Below are 24,083 nucleotides of genomic sequence, written 5' to 3' on the forward strand. Positions count from 1 at the left end.
CTGACCACGCCTTTCCAGGTGAAGTGATGGCCTTCCGGCCAATGACAGGCAGGAGTGGGAGGGGCTTAATGACACGGTCCAATGGAAATCCATGGCTGAAAAAGCGGCGCTTCGTGACTTGTTTCCCAAGGGCCCAGGCGCCCCGCCCACACCAGGACCCGCCGTGGCTTGTGGGCGGGGTCTCTTCGGAGCGGATTTCGCGCGCTCAGAGCACCGGCCTCCTATTGGTTGTTGCTTTCTTGTCTTTGTGGGCGCTCCCTGCGTAACCTAGGCCAAGGGTTGGGCGGGGTTTCCGAGTGACGTGAGGTTGTTTGTAGCCAATCATAGAGTGGAACGCGAGACCGAGGAGGAAGCGGAATCCGCAGCCTAGCGCCCGGTTCGTCTCCCTCCGCCGCGTTCCGGGCCTAAGCGGGAGCGGCGGGGCGGGCGGCAGAGGTTGTCCCGGGACGGCGGCAGAGGTTGTCCCGGGACGGCGACAGAGGCGGAGGGAGACACGGGGGCCTTGGGGGTTGCTAGGTAGGGGCCGCAGCGGCAGAGGAGCCCGCGGGCGGGGCAGCCGAGTTCCCGGAGGCCCCGCCTGAGAGCGCGCGGAGGAGCCCGAAAGCAGGATGGCGGCGTCGGCCCTGTATGCCTGCACCAAGTGCACACAGCGCTATCCCTTCGAGGAGCTGTCGCAAGGCCAACAGCTCTGCAAGGTCGGTGGACACCGGGCGCTCGGCGCACCGATCCGCTCCGGGTCCCGGGCATCAGGTGGGCGAGACCGGGGTATCTGCGTCCCGCCTGCTCGAATGCTGGGGCCGGCTCCGCCTAGCTCGGCGGTCTCGGGTGGGGCTGAGCCTGGCGGCCACCAGTCCACGGCGTCGCAAAGACCCAATGCAGACTCTGATCTCACCCCAGCCTTGTCAGGGGCTGCCCTCTCCTTCCACTGGGAGGCAGGACGCCGTGTTTGCACTTTCTTGCTAGGAACCCGAACCCGAAGCTGCAGAGCTGATGGCATCCTGCTTCCTGTCCCGGAAAGTGAAGCGACTGGTTTGGGAACAGGGTGCTCTGATTTGGAGCTCCTCCCATCCTGTAAAAGCTGGGATGCTGTCTGTGAGCCACCGAACAAAATAGATGTACAAAGTAACATATGTAACCGCCCCTGGAAGTCAGTCCTGACAGCTTCCTTAATTTATGTGTTCCATATCCCACCACATCCAATATAGATAAAAAATATCTATGGCCTCCCCATGAAATTATACTGTATCTAGCCACTGATGGGATAAGTCACTCAGTTGTTTACGTTGCCAGCCAGGATTTACTGACATTTCAGACACTTGACTGGGTTGAGTAATTACCAGAAAAGTGAGATTGGACCTATAAATACTGACTAATGTATTCTTATTACAGGAATGTCGGATTGCACATCCTATTGTAAAATGTACTTACTGCAGATCAGAATTTCAGCAGGAGAGGTTTGTATACTGAACACATTTTCACTGTTAAAAATTCCTGTAAGGAATGTCTGGGGATTGTCATATTTGTGTTAAAAGTGTTTTGAAAAAATACTTATGCTTCTGGAATTTAAAATTAAGAACTTTTATACATAGTATGAGAGAACACATCAACTAAAATGTCCTGGTGTTTATTTTAGAATTAGGGTTTAATTTGAACATGAGAAAATAGTGGGTAATTGATGAATGGAAAATGTACACTTTGCCAACAATCAAAATATAAACAATTACTTTAAAACGATTTTTAATGGAAAAATGCTAAGGAACCAAAGGAAAGAGCTATAGTCTTACCAGCTGCCTTCCAAGACTGAAATCACTGACTTTTCAGTGTGACTGGCAAAGATGTTTTTAACAGAAAATCCTTTTAGAGGACACACAAGTAAGTAGCTCAAGAGAACAAATCATATTCTTCCTGAATATGTGGACTTGACAGTGGAGAAGAGCTGACTGAGGAGTGAGATGGGCCTGCTGCATGGGACTGCGTGCTTAGGGATTGGTAAGAGAAGTTTAGAAGCAGAGGAACACAGTAGGGCTTTTGCTTTGTTTTGTTTACAAAAATTACAGAGTAAGTTGGTTGCCTATAAGCACAGTGTTTAGAGGTGGAGGCAGGAGAATTACCACTTAGAAACCAAACTTGACACACATATCCTAAGACCTTGAGACCCTTGTCTCTAATAAGTTAATATGGAAAGTTTGTCTTTAAGAGCAATAACTTTGCAATCATCCTAAAATTAATAGCATGGTTTAAGAAGCTACTTGTTGTGAATTAGAGTAAGTAATCTACAAATCTTTTGACTCGTTCGTTCATTACAGATGAGCATATGTTACCTCCCTAGGGTGATATGAGTAATCACCTGGATATAATTTCCTTTTCAGCAAAACTAACACAATTTGTAAGAAGTGTGCTCAAAATGTCAAGCAGTTTGGAACGGTAAGTATGTTTTTCATTTCTTGTCATTGTTGTTCATGACTCCCTCATAAAACAACCCAGTTTTATCTCAGCATAGGGAATAGTCGTGGAAGAAAAGCTCCATAGACTTGATGGGAAAATGAAAGCATTTCAAAACAAGTGCATGCATTATATGTTATGGAGTGAAGATACAATTACAGCAAATTCCTTAATGTGGCGAACCTATTTGTTTACATTGTTAATGTAATCATACTTTCCCCCAATTTCTGGAACTTTTTTTGTGGCCATAGTTGAAGGGTTCAAAACTAATGACAGTATCCTGTTACAAATTGGCCACATATGTGTTGTAGATGTTACCCATGCTATATAGGTCAAGTGCTGCTGACCTTAAGCCTCCATACTGTCCTGAATCTCAAAGAAGACAAGCACGTTTATTGTTATATAAACTGAATATGCTTATGCTAGTTTTTTATATTGTCATTTACTGTGACAACTACTTATGTTCGATGAAAATCTTTTTAGTTAAGTAAATGATCTAACAGTTAAGTCAACAAATATTTACTACAGGTTCATTTCCTCAGATTATAGGTTCTTGAGACTTCTGTGAATAATTGTTTAACCTCATAAGCACATTTTGTATTATGTAAATGCTATGTAAGTCCTGAGTGTGTTTACCCCAATGGCCAGATTTCTGAGCATGCATAGTTGAACTTTTTAACTGTCATAATAAAGTTTAGTTGAATGAATAGACCCATATTTGACTTTGAACACGTACTTGGCAGAAACAAATGATTTTAGCTTAATTTCTTTCATTAACTCCCTAAATTTTTACCAACACAGATTGTGTCTTACACAACAAAGTTTTAAATAGCTCAATTAAACTAAATGTGTTTATTTTTTAGCCCAAACCTTGTCAATACTGTAACATAATTGCAGCATTTATTGGTACCAAGTGTCAGCGTTGCACCAATTCGGAAAAGAAATATGGACCGCCTCAGACCTGTGAACAGTGCAAACAGCAGTGTGCTTTTGATCGGAAGGAGGAAGGAAGAAGAAAAGTATGTTTTAGTCATGCCATCTTCTAGAAATCAAATACCGAACAGCTTGGCGATACTCTAAGTATACCTCTCAGACATTCGTTTCTGACACCTGGAGGCAGGAGAGGAGGAACAGCATATCTGTCTGTGGACCGTGTGATCGTGCTGGTAGTTAGGATGACTACTTTAAAAATCAGCCGTGCTTAATATGCTGTGTGCCTGTGTAGCTCCTTAAGCTATAGCTGGAGGGCCGTTTAAAACAAGGAATTCCAGAGCAGCGTGACAGTACAGTAAAGCTGTCAAGGTTTTTCATTTTGTGATAGCTGTTGTGCACTGTTATCCTCACTTCAGTTTGCAGTAAGTCCCTTCACTGGAGTTACTTAGACTTATTGATGTGACGAGAACACCCACTGACATTAGCACATAAAATTTGAAGTTAGCATTCTGCCTTTTGTTTAGGCTCATGTTTGTTTCTCTCTGCCTACAGTGACTTAATTATTAGGTGTACAATGGCCATTCTGCTGCTCAGCATTCACACAGGCCTCCTGTTGTCTGTCAGTTTCAGTTGCTTTGGAGGATGACTGTCTCTTTGAGGGGCTTACCCAGATACCCCACAGCATTGTATGTACCCTAGTTGTAGGACATGTCCCTCCAGCCTTTCTGTATGAAATGAAAGAAGGCAGAAACTCTTATCTTAATTGTCCATAGAAGTCACTCTCCCCTGGATTCACATGGTTCATCTCGTTATTTGCAGTTGTTGGGGTCCATGAAGTGGCCAGAAACACCAGTGGCTGGCAGGCTGTGACTTTTAAAGGGAATGCAGGGTTAAGTTCCTGCCTGCCCATAACCATTACATGCTTGTGTCTGCTCAAGACAGCTCATATGTAAATGTAATTGAACCCAAGGCCAGGAGCAGTGATAATAGCTGAACAAAACGTAACCACATGTTTTTCTGTAAGGTTCATCACAGCCTTTGGAACAATTTTTTTTTATTTATTTATTAAAGATTTCTGTCTCTTCCCCACCGACGCCTCCCCTTTCCCTCCCCCTCCCCCAATCAAGTCCCCCTCCCTCGTCAGCCCAAAGAGCAATCAGGGTTCCCTGCCCTGTGGGAAGTCCAAGGACCACCCACCTCCATCCAGGTCTAGTAAGGTGAGCATCCAAACTGCCTAGGCTCCCATTGTGCAACCACTTTGGAAAGCAGTGTGGAGGTTTCTCAGGAAATTCGGGATCGACCTACCCCTGGACCCAGCAATACCACTCTTGGGAATATACCCAAGAGAAGCCATATCATACAACAAAAGTATATGCTCTACTATGTTCATAGCAGCATTGTTTGTAATAGCCAGAACCTGGAAACAACCTAGATGCCCTTCAATTGAAGAATAGATGAAGAAAGTATGGAACAATTTTTAAAACTAAAAATGACAGTAGTAAATGACCTGTGGAAAGAACAGTGTTTATGGTGTGATAGGGGAAGCGTGGAAGAGTATCGCCACCGTGTTCTGCTTTAGTTGGGGCTGTGATGTCTGTTCGCAGGAGTTTTCCACTGCTCTAGCTATGTGAATGGCTGTAAATAGGATTTTAGACTTAGCAATCAATAGGCAAATCTACAGAAAAACAAACTGAATATGATGAGTATTGATTATAGGTGTTATATTTACCATTGTGAGAAGTACTCTATCATTTTGGTAATTACACTGAGATTAAAACATTCAGGCTAGATTTCTTAAAAACAATTAGCCATTTGTACTTCTTAAAAACATTTTTAGGATTATTTATATATATTAGTGTTTTGCCTGCATGTGTGACTACCATGTGTCTGCCTAGTGCCTATAGAATGCATTGGAACTGAAGTTAGAGGTTGTGAGTCACATGTGTGTGCTGAGAACTGAACCCGGGTCCTCTGTAAGAGCAAAAAGTGTTCTTAACTCCTAAGCCATTTCTTTAGCCCCTGTTGGAGTTCTTTTCTAGAAATAAATAAAGTTACTGTCTCAGAATTAAAGGGCTGTAACAGCGCCAGAGGTATATAAATCAGTTCTCCCAGCCAGTTTAATAATCTTTTGCAATATTATCTCAAGTGTCGGATGTCTTAATTTTTTTTTAAAAAATCTACATATTGCATTCATACTCTGCATTTTTATAAGACTCATGCTGTGGCCCAGGTGGTGTGAAAGGTGATTGCAAGTTGAGTCTGCTGGACTCACTCTTGGGTTAGTTTACAATGCGCTTAATGCAGATACTTTCTTTAAAGGTCGATGGGAAGTTGCTGTGCTGGCTCTGTACCTTATCATACAAGAGAGTTTTGCAGAAGACAAAAGAACAAAGAAAGAGTTTGGGGTCTTCACATTCCAATTCTTCATCTTCGTCTCTCACTGAGAAAGACCAGCACCATTCAAAACACCACCACCACCACCATCACCACCACCATCGCCACAGCAGTGGCCACCACAAGTAAGCACTTTGAAATCCTTTGTTAAAACCCTTCCTGCCATTGCTAATGGTCTTTGCACACCACCTGGACCACATCATGGGAGTAGTGGTAAGGTACTAGGGCAGTTTGTGTTGCATCTGGTGAGCTGTCTTCGTATCTGGTTGTACTGTGAAAATTTTCCACACAATATATTCAGTGTTATGAAAATAGTAAAGAATTCATCTATAAAATTCTCATGTGTGATATCAAAATATATCAGCATTATTTGGCATTTCAATTATGCTAATTAACAAGCTTTAATTTTAAATGAGATTTTAGGGTTTTATGTTTGTACTTTCATTTATTTTTTTAATCTTATGAGTGTGCATACCACCACAAATTTAGAGATTGGAGGATGATGTTGTAGAGTCCCACCTTATGTGGCTTCCAGAGATGAAGCTTAGGTCGAAGGCTTCATAGTAAGCCCTTGATCCTGCTAAGCTAACTTGTTGTCCCAGGACCCAAAGTTAATTTCACTTGACATTCTTTTATCTTACTAAAATCATATTTAAAACAGCGAGGAAGAAAAACAGCGGATTGTGGAATCCCTTGTTTCTCTTATACTTTTTTTTTCTTTTGTAGTAGGGATTGAACCTAGGTCCTATGTGCTTAAGCACAGGTTCTACCATTGGGCTACATGCCCAGCCCTTACAGAAGCATTGTTAATCTTGGCAATTTCAAAACGTACTAGATAGTATTTTTAACCATGGGTACTATGTTTTTGATTTTTGTTGGTAGTTGGGGTTTTTTTTAAACATAGGTGTAGTAGTAATGCTGGTCAAATCAGACATCTTAATTTTTAAAGTGATTTCAGGCGAGGAGAAATTATGTAGTAGTAAGATCTTATCTGTGTGTACTCTCTAGAGGGTCTGTTTAGATGTAATTTTAGATTTTGTAGGAAAAAAAATCAGCATTTAGACAAATTAAATATGTAAATGCAAATTGTAAATAAGGACATGATGTATGCCCATTTTTCAGAAGAATTTGTTTTTTCTCCAAATTTTACTATTTATCTTTAGAATTTCATATAGTTATTTAAAATAAGATTTTATATGTAGGAAACAAATGGCTGCCACATTTTGCAACACAAAAGTTTTAGCTTAACTGCCAGCAAACACCTCTTAGATTGTGAGGAGTCACTGGGGCCTTGGCATTTATTATTATGTTGTCGTATTTCCTGGACTGACGAAGGTAAACTGCAATACAGTGACATGTGGTTCAGTAGTATCTGAGTAACCCAAGGAGCAAGTGAATACAAGCCTTGATTCTGTTTCTTGCTTCAAGAAGCTATGTACCAAAAAAAGTAAAAAAAAAAAAAAAAGAAGCTATGTACCATAAGTGCTAGTCCTCAGACCCTAGATATCTTCTTCCCTGGCTGTCTTTCCAGGATTAATTTTCCTAGCATGATGGCAAAGACCAAGATGGAGAATTAGGTGACAGCCATCTAACCTTTTAAAAGGGAAGCGGGGAAAGACAATGCTAATTTTCCTTTTTTATTCTCCTTTGGAGGGGTGGATACATTAATTCCTTGTTATTCACAGGAGATCCTTTCTAAGTCCTTTGGATACCAATATCCAAAGTGCTCCAGTCTCCATGATGTGGTGTAGTGTTTGCATGACCTATGCCTTCTTAAGCACTGTAAATGATCTGTATTAGCAATACCTCACACAGTGGATATGTTCATAACTCAGTGTCCATTATGTTATTTATGCAGAAAAGGCAAAATGGTCTGTATTGTTCAGTGCAGACAACCACTATAGGCTGACCTACATTTTCTCTGCAGTTAGTTGAATCATCACATGCAGAACCTGGCAATACATAGGGCTGATGGTACATTTTTTTTTATCTGATGACTAATATGGATAGGCAAGCCAATGTGTTGGGTTCTGAGGACCATGGATGATATGGTGATTGATGGTGAGAGTTCATTATAGCAGGGCATAGCACTGAAGTCAGTTTGGATCCAGGTATGACAATCCTCAGATCACTAAGATGGAGATTCCAGGAGTTTCTGACAGATCATAAGTGTGCTGTTGCTACTTAATGAATAATTACATGATTTGGGAAGGCTTACATGTAATTAGGTTTGTTTTAAACATACTTAAATACATACAGAGGAAGTCCTTAGAACTGCAGCTGCCAGGTAAAGTGTCCAGCTTTGTAGGATCACAGCTCCTTTCTCCCCACTTCTTCATTTACAGCTCAGCATGAATAATATGATTTTCAAGGCTTTTTATTTGTTTGTTTTGGTCTTCTGGGTACATTTTAATCCCTTATTTTACTTTGCTTAAAAGCATAACTGAGCGGGCCATGATGGTACAGGACTTTAATCCCAGCACTCAGGAGGCAGAGGCAGGTGGATGTCTGTGAGTTTGAGGCCATCCTGGTCTACAGAATGAGATCCAGGACAACCAGGAAAACCCTGTCTCAAAAATTCAAAACAAAGCAAAATAAGACTAAAAATGGTCTTATATAAGTATATATATTATAAATGTTAGTACTGTATTAGGTGGTCTTAGTCATATAAACACTTGTAGCCATAAACAGTGAGTTACACCTGTGTCACAGATGTGTGATGTGGGATTTTAAATAGCTTTAATAAATCATTATACTACCTTTATGTAACAAATTATTACTATATAAAGGTCACACAACCTAGATCATGTGCATTTCTTAAGTTGTATTAATATGGTTTCTTGTTCGTAAATAATGTAGTGAAATTAATTTTATGGCAAAATGGAAAGGAAGTCATAGCATTTTAAGTGAAATCAGTTGTTTTAATGAAATTTTCCAGTGTGTTCAGTGTGACTTTTGTATTCAGTACAGAGCAAGGAGAGACTACAGAGTTTAGATCGGCTGCTTAGGGAAACCAAACAGAAATGAAAGAAATAAGCTATTTCCTGGTCCAGCTTGAATTATGCGAAGGAGTTTATCTGCATTTGGGATAACCAGATAGATGCAGGCTTCTGTATGGAATGACTAGGGCAGTTGACATTGTCATTCCTGGATTCTTAAATGATCCGGTCTACCACTGTTTGTGTCTCTAAAAGATTTAAGCTGGCTAGTAATCATTGCTCTAGAAGTTTATCCTCTTAGAATGTGATTCGTTCCCTGTGTTAGATTATCTAGCTTCTGTGAACTAAAGATAATAACACAGTTTGAATCTGTGGGGAAAGATGTTAAATGTATCTGTGTTAAATAAATGTTATCATATTACTTGCATGTTTTTCAGAATCAGCAGTCTAAGTCCTGAGCAGGAGCAAGGAATGTGGAAACAGAGGTATGTATGCTGGTGTGTGCTGTGTGTTTGCAGTGCACTTATGTAAATCAGCCTTTCTAATGGGGATATTTAGATCAGCAAAATTAGTGATGTTCAGTGCTGTTTCAGAGGAGTATCTTGTCACTTAATGCTTCTGTCTGTCTTATCCTAATCATCTCTGCTAATGTTTGCTTTCAGCCATAAATCTTCTGCAGCAATTCAGAATGAAACTCCAAAGAAAAAGCCCAAGTTGGAATCTAAGCCATCTAATGGAGATAGGTAAAAACGAATTCTTTAGTACTATGAAAATTAAACTTAATTGAATAGTTCTAGTTCATTATTACTACATATTTTATCTGAGAATAGAAACATGGGTCTCACACACCAACTTGTTTATGTCACATGACCAGTTAAGAAGATTTTAATTTTGGCAATAAGAAAGTGGCACTGAACTATGTTGTTTTAACTGGGGAATAAACTTGGGTTTGAGGAAAGAACAAATATGAGAATAGAACATTATAGTAATTGTTCTTCAAGGAAAAGAAACACAAATCTGTGGTATTTTTAAATTGACCTGCTTAGAAATGTTTTGATTTAAAATATGAGTATGACTTTGTTTTTAGTTCATTAGCCAAAATTTGCTGATGTTACTTACTGTACAAATTGGCTGCCTATTGCTTTACACTAGAAGTATTGACCCCCTAAAAGCTAATACTGAATTATATTTCTGCAGGTGTATGTAATGTGTGCCATTAGTAAGGTAATTTGCCAGTTGCATCCATTTCTGTCAGGTACATATTTTTTTGCATTAGCCTTAAGGATGTTTGTGGAATTGTCTAATTTATGCAATTTGAACATCTGCAGGTTTTCCTTCTACTTTATGTAACTCTGTTTTATTTTTTTCTTTTTAGTAGCTCTATAAATCAGTCAGCAGATAGTGGGGGAACAGACAATTTTGTCCTTATAAGTCAACTGAAAGAAGAAGTGATGTCTCTTAAGCGTCTCTTACAGCAAAGAGACCAGACCATTTTAGAGAAAGATAAAAAGGTAAGAATATATATAGCTCAGTGAAGCCTGGTAAGATTTGCATTTTGGCTTTTATTTAGCCCTTGCAAAATTTCTTTTAACTGTTTGATAATGTTTGTAATGCATGACTTTTACAGAACTACAGAAGCCCAAATTGGGTCTGAAACATCTAATAAAGATAAGTTTAAAAAATGGTGTATTGTAGTAATTTTTGAGCATTTGTTTTCAGTTAGCATATAAATTTAAAATGAGATATATGGAATATATATAACAAATGGAGTATGTAAATTACTGTCGTTTCAGAGGTAATTGAAAACAGTCTTTGATATGTCATGTCTCTGTCAAGCTATCAGCTGATGAGAAGTAATATTCTAATTCCTGTGGTAGTGATTAGCAATAAGTGTTTAAGAGAGCATTTTGTAAGAAGGAGAAGGTGTACTTACTGGCTTTATGGTATTTAGCCACATTCAGGATAAAATCCCAATCCTGGCCATTTTTATGTGGCCTTAAGTAAAACATGCTCACTAGTTGAGGTCTTGGTTTCCCATTTCATAAATGTGTGCTGTGCTGACCGTGTGAAGAACTTCCTGCTGCCCTGGGCAGCATGCTGGCGCTGCTCTGTGTCACATTGGAAGGAACCTGACTGCATACTTGGGTCTCAGACAAACATCCACTAGGAAAACAATGAAATAATTTGAGTGACTCCTAAAAATCATTGGTTGTGTTTTGAATAGACAAAAGAAATAAGCACAAAGAAGACTAGAATCTTTAAAAGGCACTGGCCATCAGAAAAAAACAAGGTCAAATTTAAGTGGTTTCAATAGGGTGTAAATAGTGCTCAAGTCCATATCCAGCAGCGCCAGGGCTGCAGTTCCCACACTAGAATGGCCGGCGCTCGTCATTTTATCTCTGTTTACTTCTTAGGTTTTGAAAGAGAGTGCCACTGTGTAACCTCTGTAACTCGGGACCACCTGCCTTTTCATCTTAAGTGCTGAGATTAAAGACAGGCACAGCCTCTTTATTTTAGTATGTACCACAGTTTGAGTAAATTCAGTGTGTGAAAATTGGCATTGGTGTGTAATATAAAGTTGGACAGTTGTAGCTGTCTATTTTAGGGTTCCTTATGCGTGGCAGAAGTTTTAAATTAACTTGCTTTTATGGAAATGCATACACAGAGCTTTCATTTATCAAGCAAAGCCAGCTATGTCTGCATTAACGCAGAACAAAAGTCGAATAACATGCCAGATTTACTGCAAACTAGCAGTAGCAGATTGTAGAGCAGTGGCCCTCGCCCTTCCCAGTGCTGCAGCCCTGTATGTGATACAGCAGCCCTAGGATCCAGCTCCTTCCATGGTGTGACCGACCCTTAACCATAAAATTATCATCAATGATAGTTCATAACTTCAGTTTTGCTACTTCTGTGAATTGTAGTGCGAATATCTGTGTTTTCCAATGGTCTTAAGTGACCCTTGTGAAAGGGTTGTTCATCCCACCAAGGGGTTTCGACCCACAGGTTGAGAACCTCATTGTAGACTCTTTGGTCTTTTATCCCTAGACTGTTGTGTTTAGGTAGTTTGTTGGCATTTCCTGCTTTACTGTTTGCTTTAAAAATCAAAAACCTAGCAAGTTTATAATTAGGGTTGTAAGGAAAATAATTATGTATCTAAAATTAACTACACACTTGACGTTTTTCTTTATAATTCTAAAGGGATCAAGTTAGTTTCCTGTCCCTGTTTGAACTCTTGAGTGATTTTTAAAACCAGGCACTGTACTAGATCAGAAAGAGTCACAGGCAGATAAATCGATGGTGTCTTTACCCTCTAGCGTTGACAGTCTGGAAACAGATCACAGTTCAGCAACTAGAATAATTACCAAAGTTGGTAGTATAAGAATTGATTGGCGTTTCACAACAGACGTCTGTTTACAATGTACAGTATTGGCCCAGGAGAGGGACTAAAGCCCTTTGTTTGGAAGGATGAGTATAAAACTCAGTTTTCCTTTCGGATTTTGCATCTTTTCATATACTAGGTACTTGGTAATCAGTACAAACTTTGAAAGGTTACATAACAACAGAAGCTGTGTCTGTATTCTGTTAATAGCAGTGTAGGTTGTAAATTTAAATCATAAGATACTACACTTTTGTTTGTGTTCATATTTATGAAAGCATTGTCCCGTGGTCTCTATACCACTGAATTTTCTCTTAATACTTAACTAATTTGGTTCAGATTTTACAGTAATTGCTTTTCCACATGCATTGATTGTGTTTCTGTGCTGAGAGATGAATGGAGTGTAATGACTTCATGTCCATAAGACTGGGTGTGAAGGAACAGTTACAAACACTGTTGCCTTTGTTTGATGACTGTTGTGTACATTTGCACATCGTTGAAAGATGATTTTAACTGGAACCTGTTTACTTCATGTGAAGTGTATTTGGTTGGCACACTCTCCAGGGTACAAACTGTTAAGCTTTTCTTTGGAATGCTCGTTGTGAAAGTATGACCAGTTAATCCAAAAGCAACTTCTCCAAGATGATCCTACCATTAAAATCCTGACAGTAGTAGGAAATCCGCTCTTAGTGACATAGAAGATGCAGCTGCCTCCACACTTCCACCTGCATCACAAGTGTGCACCTGTGTTGACTATTTAAGTGGTATATTTATGAAGGGATAGATACATGTAGACATGAGTGGCTTTTTTTTTTTTTCATTTCAGTTAACGGAGCTGAAGGCAGACTTTCAATACCAAGAGTCAAATTTGAGAACTAAGATGAACAGTATGGAAAAAGCTCACAAAGAAACTGTGGAGCAACTTCAGGTAAATGGTGTTATTTGTGTGACGTTTTTAATTGGGCTGGAGATTTAAATCTGTATTGTATTTCTTGACTTAGGGAAGTTGGTATTATTACCCCTATTTTGTGCATTTCCAGTTTTAATTCTGACTTTATAAAGTTTTGAAAAGGTGACTCACTGCTAATCTTAAAACAGCGTTTACATTAAGTGGGCTTCCTGGAAAGCAGTGAAGACTGTTCACTTGACTGTTGAGCTAAGGTGAAAATATAGTCTTTACTCATTCTTCCCATTTCCTTTTGGATACCGGAAGGGAGGTAGATAAAGAAAACCACTTCTCAGAGACCATGATTGAAGGGCCTCTATGCTGCGTGCAGGTGCCGCAAATCAAGAGCCCTTAACTGTGACTGTCTGAAAGTGTTACAGTTTATTAGGTTCACTATTACAGAATAACTGAAGCTGTCTCCACCCTCACAAAGAGGGTAGACAGCGAGCATCAATACAAAAAGGGTTATTCCCTTATTAAAACTTGTTTGTTTTACACATTTGCTATGAAACTACACTACCTTTATTTCATGTTCTGTAGTTTATAAATTGTCACATTCATAGAGTTGATCTCTGAGTACCAGGCTCAGGGCTTTATTAATTTATTTATGCTATTCTAGGATCAAACTCTGGTTCTCACACATGCTAGGCAAATGCTCTCTGCCCCTGACTTTAATTCCTAGGTTTAGCAGCTTTGAATCTTAAGCATACAGATGATGTTATATTCAGACTTGATACTTAAAAGGAGGGTGTAGCTTTGAAGAGTGTGTGAATATTGCTTTATTGGTATGTTTTATTTTCTGCTGAATTTTTTTTCCGCAACACCTATGGATATTTTCTGTTCCTGTTGTAGTTTGCTATGCTTCATAATGGAATAGTATTTACATATTTCCTGAAGTCCAGATATATATTCCCTTCTCATTAACTCTTTTTACTAGTGGCGGGAATCTGAAAGGAATCCTCTGTAGCACCAGAGGCATGGTGAATGTGTTCAGGGAACTTGTTCTTGGCTGGTGATTTGTGGAAATGTATTACCTTCCCTCAGAGATGGCCTCTTGTTCATTAGTTAACTAATTTTACTCACCAACCATTATGCTGTTTTATATTATTCTTATTAAGCTATGTTGAATGTTTACCTGGGCTGTAATCAACCTCCTATAACATAAGTACTGAAGTAAATACTTCCAAGTTATAGAATAACATGATAAGTACTTTCTAGGTTTGATTTAACCTGGTATGTACTTCCCACTGCTCCAAAGAACAATTACTTTTGTTATAATCAGTTGTAAGAGAAACATTTTTGCTTTAGCCTGGTTGGTGTCTTCAGCTTACTTCCTCTTAGTTGAATTTTTCTATGTTGCCACTGTGGCAGACACTCACACAGAAGGGAGGCTGTGTGTGTGTGTGTGTGTATGTGTGTGTGTGTGTGTGTGTGTGTGTGTAGTCAGTGTGTTTTGTATATGCTGTTCATATATGCTCCTTTCAAAAGCTGACTTATGAACTGCCCCCATCTTACTGGTGAAGCTGATTATGTAATTAGTGAGATGTAGAATACATACATTGTGTGCCTTAGGTTAACCCGTACGTTCCCCTGTTCTGCATCGGCTCACAATTCAGATTACTCCTCCTTAGCAGTTGCTTCCCCAGACAGTGAGTTTCTGCCAGAGACACTCTTCACAGCTAAGTATAGTCCCCACCCACTTGTTTTAGTAGCAGTTACTGAGGTGAGTATACCTAGTTGATGATTTTCTCATTTTATTTTGCTTTTGAGGTAGTACTTCGCTGTATAGCCCAGTTGGCCTCAAACTCAAAATCCTCTTTCAGCCTCTAAGTACTTGGACTTGTCCCTTTACTCCTGTCTGTTTTCTTAATCTTTTATGATATACAGAAGATAATGATTAACAAAGTTTATCTTGCACTAATACCTCTTTAAATATTTTAAACTATCAAACCTAGGAACACAGACTGAAATTTATACCCCAATGGTATACAATCCTCCTAAGTACCAAATAATGCCAAGTAAAAATTCTCTTTTTTAGTAAGATAAGCTAAAAGGAGAGGGCAGTTGCCTGTGAATGTTTTTATGCCCAGGCCACTGCACTGTGGCTGTGTGATTAGTTCTTTGAGCTCCTTGAGGCTCTTGTTGTGGATAAGGTGTCCTCCAGTTAAGTGTGGGTAAGTAGTTAGGCAGGGTCTATGTAGTTATTCATTGAACGCTCTTCCTTTATTTAGGCTGACATTTTTAAATGTTTCTGACTTAAATATTAAAATAATTTCATTGACTTCTATAGGGTATAAAGTCAGTATTATAATAAAATCTCACTGTATAAATACTGCACTGTAGTTTATATTGCAAATGTTTAAAATAAGACTGATTAAGTTTATTTAACAACCAATGCAACATTTTTCTTAAAGCCTTTGTCTTATATAATTTATCAACAAAATACTAATGTCATTGGGAGACTAAATCTATAAATACATATTGAAAAACAGCTGTAAAAGTATTAAAGAGAAAAACTACCTTCAAGGTCTATTTCTTTAGTTCTGCATTTTAGTCTAAGAATGAAAAATGTAAGTTCAGTTTTTCTTGATTGAAAGTGGAGTTTCAATTTTTGGTAAGCCAGTGTAGATACTTGTTGGTAACTATCTCTGCAGACCTGGTGAGTGCCTTCCTATTGGTATGCACTCTGAAATTTATTTCTTGGGTTTTTTCCTCTTCTTAGTTGGTGGGTCAGTTGGTTAAATAATACATAGCTACACTGTTACTATTTAAGTCTGGCTAGTATTGACTGGGATTTGTCAGAGAGTAACAGCTTAAGCTTATGAGTAGTGCAGACATCCCTTTGTGTGATTTATTTTAGGATGGCTTGTTTTTTGAGTAGTGCCAAAGCTCCATACTGTTTCTTTTGGTTTGGAAACTTCAGAACTGCCTTGATAACTTGTAAACTGTCTGTTTACTCAAGGAACTTCCATTATCTGACTGAAGAATGAGAAAGACTCAGTGAAGGTCCTACCTGTAAATCCCCACAAGCACCACTGGTACCAAACAGGACCCTACAGGCAGTGTATAGTCAGCTGAAAATTCAGATTATTGGTAAAGTGAAATTTTGAGTCTTTTTTTTTTTTTTTTTTTTTTTTTTTGGTTTTTCAAGATAGGGTTTCTCTATGGCTTTGAAGCCTGTCCTGGAACTAGCTCTTGTAGACCGGTTACCAGGTTGGCATCAAACTCACAGAGGTCCGCCTGCCTCTGCCTCCCAAGTGCTGGATTAAAGGCATGCGCCACCACTGCCCTGAGAAATTTTGAGTCTTTGACCAGAAAAAAAGAAGAGTTTTTTCTTATGAAATTATACTAGTACTGTTAGGAATTTGCTTAGATGATACTAAAGTTATCGTCACATGAACGGACCATTAGGGGCTGGTAAGAAATGGTAACAAATAGCATCTTACTGGTACCAGAGTTTGATTTCTAGGTCCCACATGGTGGAAACAGGGAATGAGCCCCCCACAACCTTATTGTGTGTGTACACAAATAAGTAAAAATTGTTTTTTTAAGAAGGACCTTTGGCAAAGTGATAGAATGATTTTTATAAATAGTCATACTTTTTCTGCATATCAGTAAACAACAAATGGAAGACTTCATTCAGCTCGCTGAAAAATTCTTTAGAATAAACATTCGGTTCATTCTTTGATGATATCAGGTGTAGAATAACACGAATTTAAATAGCTTTTATGTCTTTAAAAAACCAAACCTTTTTCTTATTTTAAATTTGAATCTTGTAGGGAGAGAGCCTCTTGCCATTTCTGGACAAATTTTATTAACATTTGCCAAGAGCTGATAAACCAGTTTAGAATTTTCTTTCTACCTATCTAACCTTAAAAAGATTAAATATATGGATCTCTTAGTGTTTCATTGACAAAATTTTTATACAAATGAAAAAGAGTATGAAGTAGTTTTCAGCATAACTTAATAGTTCAAACGTTTTAAACCTTGAATTTTTGTCTCTCACAGGCCAAAAACAGAGAACTTCTCAAACAGGTTGCAGCCTTGTCAAAGGGTAAAAAATTTGACAAGAGTGGAAGCGTGCTAACATCTCCTTGAGAAGGTCGCTTGTGTAGCATTTCTGCGTGACAGTGTATATTTGAGGGGTCCTGGGAAGCCCTTATGTTCTGTGCAGTGGAAAATATTTTTACATGCCAAGTACATTGGTGTGTTTCCTATTCACTTTTATAATTGACACAGCATTTTTTAAGTTGTAAACATGCAGATAAAACTTCAGCTGGTTTGGAGTGACTTCTTAATTCTTTGATACCTAGAACTTTTTTCTAGCAATAGTATTAAAGGTTGTAGGGTGCACGTATGTGCGCTATATAAAATGCAACATGCAATAATGGAGTGGTTAGAAGAACAGCAGCAGGGTTTTGTGTTTTGCTTTTGTTTAACACTATGCTGATTTCAGATAAATAGTTTTCAATTTAGAAATGCAAAACTTTTAAACAAGGAAAATGGTGAACACTGGTTTTTTGGGAATTGTATTTTTACTTCGCATCAACATAAATTTAGAGAATCATGGTGCTTTTATTAAAAGAGCTTCAGAGTATATGTAAATATGTTTTTAAAAGTTACATCACTAACATTAGTTTAGTAATCTAACATTTCATTGCTGTTATAGGATTGATGTTTACTGTACAGCATCCAAGATAAAATGTGTTTTTGTTTTGTAAAAACTGTAGATTTTTACTTACAAGTGCCTTTTGCCACCTAATGTTTTTATTTATAGGAATGCTGAACTTTTGTACATATGGTTTGTTTAAAAATCATGTTAATACGTGTTTGTATATAAGTGCATATGTACAGAACCCAATTTCAAAAAGAAATCAATTGTCAAGACTTCATATTAAGAATTAATTGATAATGCATATAGACTTAAGTGATTTTGTGCTTTGTTTCTGTATCATAATGGAAACTATTGGTCATTGAGTTCATTTAATTATGTTGAAATACTTTCCTAAAGATTTAATTTTAACTCCGCTTTGATAGAGTGACTTTATTTTTATGTTGGTGGCTTCACATTTATATTTTGTGAGTTACATGTTTTACTTTATTTTTATATGAAATTTCTTTAAAATTTATAATGTTTCTATAACGGTCCATATATCTGCTTTTTTTTATAATGTGTTGCTAAGTTAATATTTATGTACACCATACTTTGTAAATTTAATACAAATCTGGAAAATTAAGTAACTTTTTATAATCAAATCCGTGCTTAGGTCTGAATAATAATTGAAATCCATAAGATTCAGACACTATTTATAAGTAATTTGTCTCAAAGTATAAAATTGTCTATACAGGAATACAAGAGTATGGAATAGATTCTGTGAAATTGCAAATTAGCTTCTGAACTCTAGTGGTTTTAAGCCAGTAACTGAAATTGATTACTTTATTTTAGTTGTGGTTTTGAGATGAATTTTAAACTAAAGGCATTGCTAGAAACCACATATGGCTTCTTTTTCTCAGAAATGTGCAATTAAACTTCTTTGAATCAGCTCTGAAGGTTTTGTTTTTAGATAAAAGTTTATAATGGTCTTCATATCAAAGATTAATGTTCTTAAAGCATACGTAATTATAACAGTTCTTTTTAAATTATCCAAGTTTTAGTAAACTTCCCACAGTTGTTTACTACAAGTGAAGGCAAATCTACCAATTTGCAAACACATAGTTTTCAAGTAACAGTAAGATTGAATGGGTCAGATTTGGAAAAAGCAAGGCAGTCTGTTGTTATGAGGCCCTCACAAATAATGTTAATTTATTATACTGTTCTCAACCATAGGAGATAATGCCTTAATATGGATGCTATGTTTGGAGGATTTCCTGCATTCAGAAAGTAGTCATTACTTTACTTTAAATTCTGTGATTATTTGTATTACCGTTTCCTGGCCACTTTTCAATCCACTAGTAGTTCTAGTACTTTATTGGAGACAATAGAAACGGAATCCTCCCATCCTTTGTTAACTAACATGGAAATTGAGAATCAGCTTAAAATAGTGAAGCTTTGTAAAGTGCAAGGCCGAAACCTAAATTTAGGGACTTCAGGCTGTTCAGTTCTAATTAGACAAACTCTTTACTTCCATGACCTTATTTTATAACTTTTCTTTTTGCAATTGTATAAATTAGTAATTGAGTCCCAGTCCCAGATATGTAGTGTGTTGACCGAATGAGTTGATACCCTTTAAATGTGGACCTGTCCAGAGATACTATGGTGTGCTGTATTGTGCTTTTAGCCTGTTTGCTGCAGTTAGCATAGCCCAGTGAGGGCCATTTGAGCTCCAATTATCATGTATTAATAGCCTGTGAATATTAAGGTCATCTTTAGAATGTATTGGTCTAAATATGCATTTTACAATGAACCTGTTAATGCTGGTCACATGTATAAATTAATGAAATACTGTACCTGTACACATCTGACTGTTAACATTTTGTACTTTTTTTCTAAACCCAACTATTTCACAATAAAAAGGATGCCAAAAGTTTTGTGTTAATCCTACTAGGATAGATTACTCTAACTTGGGTGGAAATACACACAAAATAAATCCTAAGGACCACAAATCCAAAACTGACCTCAGTCTGAAATCAAGGTGTTGGCAGGGTGGTCCTGGATATGGTGGGGGCCTTGTCAGTCCCTCTCTCATCCCACTCTGAGAGTTCCCTTCCATTCACCTCCAGAGCCCAGAGTCACCTCCTGAAATCTCCCTTCTTTCTTACAGGGTGTATTGTGCCCTCCTGCGTCAGCATACTCTCCCCATCTCACACTCTTAGATATATCTGCAAAGTCCCAGTTGTTCAGTAGCGTGCCGTATTTCCAGATGTAAGAATCTAATTATGGATGTTTGAGGCAAAGCATTATCGACCATACTCGAAGGTTCATGGTTTTCCCTCCCAGTGAAGTCCTAGCAGTAGATAAGAGGAAAAGGACTGGGACTAAATATTAGAAGAATATCCTGTCCAATTCATTCTGCCTTAGTGACATGGATAAGCAAATCTGAATATACAGTTTGACATAGTCTAGAAGGTAAAAGTGATGCATTGACGCACTGAATGAATTTATGTTGATAGACTAAAGAGAAACATAAGACGAGCAGTAATTGGTCACCATTGGCCAGTGGTGAGAGACCACGAATAGACTAGAGGCGCTTTTAGGAGGAATAGACTAGAGGCGCTTTTAGGAGGAAAATCTTACTGAAGCCAAAATTTAGGATGGAATAATGATCTGTTTTTGCAACTTGCAGTAGAGAGAGGGCACCAAAAGTAGCTAAAACTTAGGAAAAGACACATTTAATCTGAGTGTTTCTGGTAGAGAAACACTCCCTATAAAAGAGTTGCCCAGTTGGTAGGCTTAGCTTCTTTCAAAGTAGCAGGAAATAGAACCCCAGGTCGGATTGAAAGGTACCCCAAAAGGATGTGATTGGCACTTTTATTCATAAATTGCAAGGGGGATGAAAGCTATTGAGGTAGTACCTGAAGCTCTCCAATACCCAATCACTTGGTGGCCCTCATTTGGAATGTGGAACAAATTTCAAAAGGTTTTCTTTCAAAAATTTATACAATGGTGGAATTTGTATACTGGTTATCTTATGTGATTGAAGAATCACTCTCACACAGACCCTGCAAGGAAAAAAAATGAAAAATCATCTCCCATTGTGATAATAGTATAATTACTCTTTACAAGTCCTTGTGATAGCTGCTAAATACATTAAATGCTTGGCTAGTCACATGGAGAGATGGCTTGGAATAGAAACAGCAGGATTGGTTGAGCTGCTGATTTTAAGTGACTGATGTATAAATTACTGTCCCTTTTTTGTGAGGAGGAAAAAAAGCAATGCAAACAGCATTATGAATGCCTGTAATTCCAACACTTGAGAGATTGAGGCCAACCTGACCTGTGTGATGAGACCCTTTCTTAAAAGACAAAACACCAGCACCAACCATCCCTACCAAATTACACTCAGTTTGTGTGTACTGAAGAAAAAAAAGTGTGAGCAGAATTAAGTTCAAGTAAGAAAGGAAAAGGATGTACCCAGCACTCCCGGTTGTCCCTGGAGACATGGATTGATTCTGCTCACTTTCTTGCAGCGACGCCTGAGTAATGGCTGTTGTATGCTGCAGTGTAATTTTGGTTCCTGCTTCTCCCTCCTAACAAACGGTATCATTGCCACAGAAGAACATAGGCTGGAACTGAACTCTGGTAGAGACGTTCCATTCGCCAGGTGTTGCTTGGAGTTACAGGTGCAAAGACCAGATGTGCACGCACCAGATGGTTGCAGGGAGCACAGAGGCTGTAAGGGATTGCACTGCTGAGGGAAGAACTAAAGTGTTCAGAAAACTGAAGTTCAGGGCCCAGCTTTGCCACAGCTGCCTGTGTCTCCTGCCTTGTCCCTGGGCCTTAGTCTCACCTCATCCCTTATATGGAAAGGTCAGAGGTGATCAGGCCTCTATCCTGTGTCTCCTTTTAAAATTTCAAAACTATTCATTTCTTAGGTTATTAAATGTTACCTCTAAAGTCTAGTGTTACATAAACATATAATAGCAGACCAGATCCATGTTCATTTCCACACTTTATCTCGGTGCAACTTGGCAGTTCCATTTAGATGTCTAAGCCTCTTACAGATATCTTACTATTTTACCTTTTTATCTACCGTGTGGGGTATGTGTGCATGAACACACACGGACACACGATGGACACCAATGCCATAGTGTGCGTGTGGAGGTGTGAGCACTAGCAGGAGTCAGTTCTCTCCTGGGTGAGCCCTGGGATTCAAGGCCAGGCCATCGGGTTTAGGGACAAGCACCTCTACCCGCTGAGTCATTTTGCCAGTCCAAGCCTCTTCAATTTATTATGTTCAAAGTTGTTAGCTATGCCCCGACCCCCAGTCAAAATGGCAGCCCAACCAGCCCCTCTTGGTGGTCTCACTTTAATGGAAACCATTCAGTTAGTTGGGGCCCAAGTCTTCAGAACTGCCCTGCCTCTTCTTCTCTTTCTGACACTCTGCCCATTCTTTCAAACTTTCTACCAGGTCTAACTTCAAACAAAGCCAGAATTTGACAACTTTGCCCCGTTTCCACTGCTCGGTCACTTGGCTATAGTTGATTCTCAGAGTAAGCCTACGAGGTCACCTTATCTCTGGCCTCCAGTGGTTTCTTTTTTGAAGTCCTTTCCTGGAGACAGTTTTGATGATCAGGGCAGCTGAGGTTGGAGAGGGTCTGCTCCTGGGATGAAGCAAATAAAGGCTGGTCAGCTTCCATGGTGCAGCAAACAAGCCTGCACAAGCAAGAGCTATTAGTTAAGGTGGCTGCAAGCTCAGGCTGAGATCACCTGACCTAGGGCACACTTAGACTGGTGGATTATTAACCCTGGTTCTCACAGTTTCACAGGCCAAGCCCATGAAGGCACTGGCTGACTTCCACTTGTGGAAGGGGTTCATTCTCATCACCTCCTAGGGAAAGTCAAGGCAGCTGGCTTCTCCTCGTGTCTACGGCATGATCTCATTGCATCCCCTGTCTTTCTACTGCCATCACTTGGTGATCCAGCAGAAGAATTTTGGAGAGAAAACAAATGCAAACTCCTCTGACTGGAAGCCGAAAAATGGATTTACATATCAACTCTCCAGTAGCCTAAAGACCTTGGCTTTAAAACAACCTATACAAAACTACAAGTCGCTGACTCATGGGTAGCTATCCCTCCATCTTAAAGTCTGTGCATACAAGAGGAAATGAAGACTCTTGCTAAGATTTTAACCTTTTTGTTAAAATTCCTACCATTGTCCACCAGAGGGAGGGCTCTGCTACAAAACCATACTACCTTTAGCCATCTCAGTCCTAGGACCATCTGTGGTTAGAGTAAGCTTCTCCAGTTAGTTTATAGTACTGGTTGTGAGCCTACCCTTTAAGGACTGAGCCATTATCAGCCCTCTAGTTACTTACAGTTGAATATTTTGTTATATGTGAGAATACATTTTCAGAAGCAATTAGCTTTAGGTAATTCCATCATCCCCCCATCCAGTCAACCAAAAAGCTCAATAAAAGCAAATTTTAAAATAAAATCCATCTCTTTGGATGGATTGATTTTAAATTCAGAATTGCTGTGGGAACTCCTTCAGCCAATAGCCTTTAAGGTACCAGCCCACTGGGGCATGGTCTCTTAACTATAAATGCAGCTGTAAAGCCTGCACACAAATCCACCTATGCACTCGCTCTTTCTCTCTTGGCTGCTGGATTTGGTTCCTGTTCTCTGTTCGTGCAGAAGACTGTGATTTGAGAGTCTACCCCTAAATAAATAAACCTTTGTTATACTCAATTCTGAGCTAGTGTTAGATTATTTTATAGCATTCATCTTCATTTGACAAGAAACTGCTCTTGCCTGGACGGCTAGATGTTATGTTGTACATGCAGGAACCACAGAGAAATGACTGCTGAACTTGCCTAAAGATGAGATGGTCCTTCGGGGTTCCTGCTTCATGAAAGAGTCTGCTAGACATTCTGCAGGACACAGAAGAAAGTGACTGACAGACTGCCAAGATAGGTGGAACTGTCTTTGAAATTCCCTGCCTCATGGGAAAGTCTGCTGGATACTATGGGTCCACAGGCTGAAGATGGATGCTCCAACTGTACAGAGGAACTTTGGGTGACTGTCCAGGCAGCGAGATGTCTCTTTCAATTCTAGAGTTTTGGAAGTTGCTTACAATGTACTTCCTCTTAACTTAGGAAATATTATATCCTTCTGGGGCCTTTGATGGGGTTGAAAAATAGTTATAATTATGGTTTTCCTTAGTTATGGTGAAAGATAAATTAGGTATAAATATTGAAGCTGTAATTCCTGCTTGACACATGTTTTGTTAAAACCTTCCTTTTTATTTAGACAGAAAAGGGGAGGTAATGTGGGATTCCCCTTTGTATGCTATGAATGTGTTTGGTTAATGAATAAAGAAGCTGCTTGGGCCTATTGCAATGCAGAATAGGGCAAGGCAGAATCCCAAGCAGAAAAAGGAGGAGAGAGTAGGTA

General features: G+C 38.9%; 1 protein-coding gene across 2 annotated transcripts; it reads left to right on the forward strand.

Moving 5' to 3' along the window:
• Positions 1 to 387: 387 nt before the first annotated feature.
• On the forward strand, positions 388 to 19,554 carry Fam76b (family with sequence similarity 76 member B). Of its 2 annotated transcripts, none has more exons than XM_050162176.1 (10): positions 388 to 695; positions 1,390 to 1,454; positions 2,370 to 2,424; positions 3,306 to 3,461; positions 5,695 to 5,894; positions 9,146 to 9,193; positions 9,371 to 9,451; positions 10,087 to 10,219; positions 12,911 to 13,012; positions 17,039 to 19,554. In XM_050162176.1, exons 1-10 carry the CDS (start codon positions 609 to 611, stop codon positions 17,126 to 17,128), a joined length of 1,017 nt encoding a protein of 338 aa, XP_050018133.1. In that variant the 5' UTR covers positions 388 to 608; the 3' UTR covers positions 17,129 to 19,554. The 2 variants fall into 2 exon arrangements, with proteins under 2 accessions (XP_050018133.1, XP_050018132.1); XM_050162175.1 differs by having other exon boundaries at positions 392 to 695; positions 10,084 to 10,219.
• The last annotated feature ends 4,529 nt before the right edge of the window (positions 19,555 to 24,083 follow it).

Source organism: Alexandromys fortis, unplaced genomic scaffold (assembly GCF_014885135.2).
Source record: "Alexandromys fortis isolate MF-2015 unplaced genomic scaffold, M_Fortis_MF-2015_v1.1 scaffold_112, whole genome shotgun sequence".
Taxonomy (NCBI): Eukaryota; Metazoa; Chordata; class Mammalia; order Rodentia; family Cricetidae; genus Alexandromys; species Alexandromys fortis.

What these genes read in the sequence shown, in the direction of transcription:
- Fam76b (XM_050162175.1), top strand. Translation starts at nt 609, where the DNA reads ATGGCGGCGTCGGCCCTGTATGCCTGCACCAAGTGCACACAGCGCTAT. An exon ending in ATGTCAAGCAGTTTGGAACG is followed by an intron (nt 2,425 to 3,305) that starts GTAAGTATGTTT and finishes TTTATTTTTTAG; the next exon opens with CCCAAACCTTGTCAATACTG. An exon ending in CACAGCAGTGGCCACCACAA is followed by an intron (nt 5,895 to 9,145) that starts GTAAGCACTTTG and finishes CATGTTTTTCAG; the next exon opens with AATCAGCAGTCTAAGTCCTG.